We start from the raw sequence: 5242 nt of genomic DNA, 5'->3' as shown, positions 1-5242 counted from the left end.
GTATTAGCATAGGGTCATGTCTTTGGGTGAGGCTTAGGTTGGGGTTGGGGTCAGGGGCAGGGGCGGGGGCAGGAAGGGTAAAGGGTCTAAGGATGACTATATGTTGAGAGTAAGGTCGTGGAACATAGGTTCTTTATTGGAGAAATTATTAGAGTTAGTGAAAATTCTTAGGAAATGGCAAATTAATATAGCTTTTCTCCGAGAAATCAAATGGGTAGGTTCTAAGGAGAGACTATTATATGGGTATAAATTGTAGTACTCAGGAAGTGTGAGGAATAGGAATGGTGTAGGTATTTTAGTAGATGATGAGCTTAGAAAGCAAGTGGTATAGGTTAAGAGGGTTAATGTAGGATGATGTCAATTAAGCTAGTTATTGGAGGGTCTTCTTGGAATATTATTAGTGTGTATGCACCCTATGAAGGCTTGGATGATGAAGAGAAGAAGAGATTTTGGGAGGATTTGGATGAGATGGTGAGGTGTGTCCCTAGTATTGAAAAGCTTTTCATAGGAGGAACTTTCAATAGGCACATAGGGTCTTCTTCAGAAGGTTATGATGATGTGCATAGAAAACATGGGTTCGGTGAAAGGAATGTTGAAGTAGTGGCACTTTTGGATTTTGCATGGGTGTTTCATTTGGTGGTAGTTAATTTGAACTTTTCCAAGAAGGAGGTTCACTTGGTTACATTCTGTAGTCCGGTGGCCAAGACTTAGATTGACTTCTTACTTCTTAGAAAAGGGGATAGGGGTATCTGTAAGGATTGTAAGGTCTTACCGAGTGAGAGTCTTTCAACCCAGCATAGGATTTTGGTGATGGACTTGAGGATCATAAAGGAGTGGAGGAGGAGAGGTATGAAGGATCAGTCAAGGATTAGATGGGGTAGGCTGACTTTGGCTAGTGCACTAGATATAGGGGATAAGTTAATGGAGAGAAAGGGTTGGGGAGTGGAGGGGATATAGATAGTATGTGGGATAATACTGCCAACTATATTATGGAGATAGCTAGGGAGGTGTTGGGGGTCTTGAGTGGTCATTTGGCCAAGCACCAAGGGGAAAGGTGGTGGAACAAAGAAGTGAAGGGAAAGGTAAAGGCCAAGAAAAGAGCGTATACAAAGTTGATGAAGAGTAATGATGAGGAATATAAATGAAAGATAGAGAGAATTATAATATTGCAAAGCGAGAGGCGAAGTTAGCGGTCACAAGGGCTAAGAATGCTACTTTTAAGAGTTTATACACAGCATTAGATAGTAAAAGTGGGGATAAGAAGTTGTACAGGCTTGCCAAGTTTAGGGAGAGGAGGACTTGGGACCTGGATCAGGTGAAGTGTATTAAGGATATGGACGGTAAAGTCTTGGTGAGGGAGGGTCATATTAGAAAGAGATGGAAATCTTACTTTCATAAGCTCCTGAACGATGAAAAGGACACTAGCATTGTGTTAGTGGATTTGAAACATTTCAAGAGGTTTTGCAATGATGGCTATTATAGGCACATTAAGGTTGAGGAGCTTAAGGAAGCTATTCGTAGGATGCGTAGAGGTAAAGCGACAGGGACAGATGAGATTTTGGTGGAATTTTGGAAGTACACAAGAAGGGTAGGTATGGAGTGGTTGACTCGGTTATTTAACATAATTTTTAAGATGGTAAGGATGCCTAAAGCTTGGAGGTAGAGTACGCTGATTCCATTATATAAGAATAATGGTGACATTTAAGATTGCAATAATTATAGGAGTATCAAGTTATTGAGTCACACTATAAAGGTTTGGGAGTGGGTGGTAGAGTTGAGGTTGCGGAGGATTATTACTATTTCTAAAAATCAATTTTGATGTATTCCAGGGCGCTCGACTTCATAAGCCATCCATCTCGTCAGGAAACTGGTGGAGCAGTTTAGGAAAAGAAAGAAGAATTTACACATGGTGTTTATCGACTTAGAGAAGGTATATGATAGAGTTCTAAAGGAGGTTCTTTATAGGTGTTTGGAGGTTAGAGGTGTACCTACAGTCTATGTTAGGTCAATTAAGGATATGTATAGTAGAGCCAAGACTCAGGTTAGGAGGGGGGAAGGGACTCAGAGCACTTTCCTGTCTTGATGGGGTTACATCAAAGATTAATTCTTAGTCTATTTCTTTTAATCTGGGTGATAGAAGTCTTGATGCAACACATTCAGGATGAGGTTCCTTATTGTTTTCTTTTTGCAACTGATATAGTTTTGATTGATGAGACTTGTAGTGGAGTTAATGATAAGTTGGAGGTTTGGATGCAAACCCTTGAGTCTAAATGGTTTAGGTTGAGTAGGTCCAATACGGAATATTTGGAGTGTAAGTTCAGCGAGGTGTCTCATCAGTCTAATATGGTTTTTAAGCTTGACACTCATTCTATCAGTAAGAGAGATGGTTTCAAGTATCTGGGGTCAATGATTTAGGAGAATAGAAAAATTAGCAAAGATATCACTCATTAGATCGGGGTAGGGTGGATGAAATGGAGGCTCGCCTCTGGTATCTTGTGTGACAAAAAGGTACTTTCTAAACTTAAAGGTAAGTTCTATAGAGTGGTGGTTAGATCAGATTTGTTGTATGGGATGAAGTGTTGGCCTGTTAAGAAAGCCAACATCCAGAAGATGAAGTAGCAAAGATGAGAATACTTCGGTGGATATGTGGGTGTACTAGAAAAGATTGTATTATAAATTAGGTTACTCGAGATAAGGTAGGAGTTTTTTCGGTGGAAGCCAAGATGAGGGAAGCAAGGTTGAGATGGTTAGATCATGTGATACGGAGAAACACGGGTACCCCAGTGCAGAGGTGTGAGAGGTTAGATAGGGATAGTTTTAAGCGAGGTAGAGGTAGACCGAATAAATATTGGAGGGAGGTTATTAGACATGACATGGAGAAGCTTCAGCTTACCAAGGACATAACCCTAAATAGGAAGTTTTGGAGGAAGCGAATTAGAGTAGAAGGTTAGTCTGAGTTAGGATGTTGTATGTTTTGGTGTATACTTGAAGTATCTTGCTTTGGATATTATGGAATATGTTAATTTCTATTGTATCTGGTTTTATTACTATTCCTTATCTTATCTTAGATTTCTTTATTTTGAGTCGGGGGTCTATCAGAAATAACCTCTCTATCTCACATTTGAGGTAGTGGTATGGACTGCATACACTTACCCTCCCTAGACCCCATTGGTGGGAATATACTGGGTATGTTGTTTTTTTGATAAAATAAGACTTGGGGAAGAGTAATATTCTTGAAATTACAAAGAGTTACAGAGAGAAATCAACCCTTGAGCCCTTAGATGGTCAACTTTGAGTAACCCTAGCTTATTCTTTGAATGGGGAATTTGAGAGAGTAATGAGAGTGTTTATGATTGATAAGGGTTTGAAATAATGTCCCCAAGGTGTTTTATGTACATGAGGTCTAAGTGGGTAAAGAGGTAAATGTCTTAAGTTCCCTTTATTAAAAGCTAAAAAATTGGCGCTAGTGACTACGAGTCACTATACAACTCGTAAGGACTCACTACGACTCCTTACTACGACTCATCACCATGAGTCATAGCCTAGCTAGAAAAATCAAAGACCTACACTTGTTACCTTATGGAAGGCACATTACATCTCATAAGGAGTCTATATGATTTGCAATATCTAATTGTAATCAGGATAGAACAATTGGAGAACAACACTGGTTAGCCTACTATTTAGACTATACGACTCGCATTGAGTCTTTGTGAATCGTGAACCTTCAGTCGTAAACAAGGTAGTAACTAAGGCAATCATTACTAGACACCCTATGATTTTCGATCCTATGATCCATCAAGATATCTTAAAACTCGTATGGTAAGGCGTAGGTTGGACAGTGAGTTCAAAACTCAGAATTTTCCAAGGGTAAAAATTTGGGGTGTTACATTCTCCCCTATTAGGATCGTCTATCTCCCAATAATGATATAAATCATTCATTAGCATGATTTTTAAGACAAGATATAACCATACTTAACTTTACCAAACACAAAAAACAAAGATATCAAGGAAGCCACAATTTCCTTTAATAAAGACAGAAAATAAAGATATTAAGAAAAACACATAACTTAAGCATGATTGTCCAGAACAGGAAACAAGAATGGGTATTTGGACTTTATGTCTACTTCAACTTCCCAAGTGGCTTCTTCAACCATTTTGTTTCTCCATAGAACATCTATTAAACCCACATTCATAGTCCATAATCGAGGGAATTTCCAATCCAAGATCTCAATCGGGAATTTTTCGTAAGACAAGGAATCCTAAACAACAACACTTTCCAAAAGAATAATCAAATAAGGATAACCCACACACTTTTTCAAAATCGAGACATAGAACACCGGATGACTGGAACCCAAACCAAGAGGCAACTCTAATTCATAAGCAACATTGACCACTCACCTCAAGATCAAGTATGATCTAACATAATGGGGACTAAGCTTCCCCTTCTTTACAAACCACATCATTCCCTTCATGAGATATACCTTCAAGAATACCCAATCACTAACATCAAACTCGAACTATCTTTGCCTCACATCTTCTTAGGACTTTTGGCGACTTTGGGTGATCTTAAGCCTATCCCTAATCACCTTTACCTTCTCCATAGCCTTATGATCCAAGTCAGGACCAAATAACCTCACCTCATACACTTCAAACCATCCAATAGGAGATCGACATCTTTTTTCCATACAAAACCTCAAACGGAGTAATCTAAATACTTAAATAACAGCTTTTATTATACGGAAACTCTATGAGAGGCAAATTATTGACCCAACTTCCATAAAAGTCAATCACATAAGCCCTTAGCATATCCTATAAGGTCAGAATGGTCCTCTTGACCTGTCCATCCATATAAGGGCGGAAAGCAGTGCTAAGGTTCACCTTAGTCCCCAAACCTCTCTAAAAAGAATGATAAAAGTACAGCGAGAACTGCGTACCTCAATCAGATATAATTAAAACTAAAGGACCATGCAACTTGACAATCTCCTGAATGAAAAGCTTAGCATAGTCCTCTACAGAAACTTTAGTCCTCATAGGTAAAAAGTGAGAAGACATAGCTATCCTATCTATGATGATCCAAATTAAATCAAACTGACTAAGAGACCGTGGAAGATCAGTAACAAAATCCATATTAATTTTTTCCTATTTCCATATAGGCATATCAATCTCTTGAGATAATCCACCAGGCCTCAAGTGTTCAACCTTCACTTGCTGACAAACCATACACTTAGCTAGGAAATTTGCC

The 5242-nt window shown here is 38.8% G+C and overlaps 1 protein-coding gene across 1 annotated transcript; it reads left to right on the top strand.

Annotated features, from left to right (window-relative positions):
- The first annotated feature begins 354 nt into the window (after positions 1 to 354).
- LOC124899494 (craniofacial development protein 2-like) lies at positions 355 to 711 on the top strand. The gene has a single exon (XM_047414391.1). The coding sequence runs from the start codon at positions 355 to 357 to the stop codon at positions 709 to 711; it is 357 nt and encodes a 118-aa protein (XP_047270347.1).
- Positions 712 to 5242: the final 4531 nt, after the last annotated feature.

The sequence above is a fragment of the Capsicum annuum genome, chromosome 6 (genome assembly GCF_002878395.1).
Source record: "Capsicum annuum cultivar UCD-10X-F1 chromosome 6, UCD10Xv1.1, whole genome shotgun sequence".
Lineage (NCBI taxonomy): Eukaryota > Viridiplantae > Streptophyta > Magnoliopsida > Solanales > Solanaceae > Capsicum > Capsicum annuum.
The sequence above is the reverse complement of the archived record's forward strand: the minus strand, read 5'-3'. Positions and strand labels throughout refer to the sequence as shown.

Coding starts and splice junctions, on each gene's coding strand:
- LOC124899494 (XM_047414391.1), top strand. CDS start 355: ATGTCAATTAAGCTAGTTATTGGAGGGTCTTCTTGGAATATTATTAGT.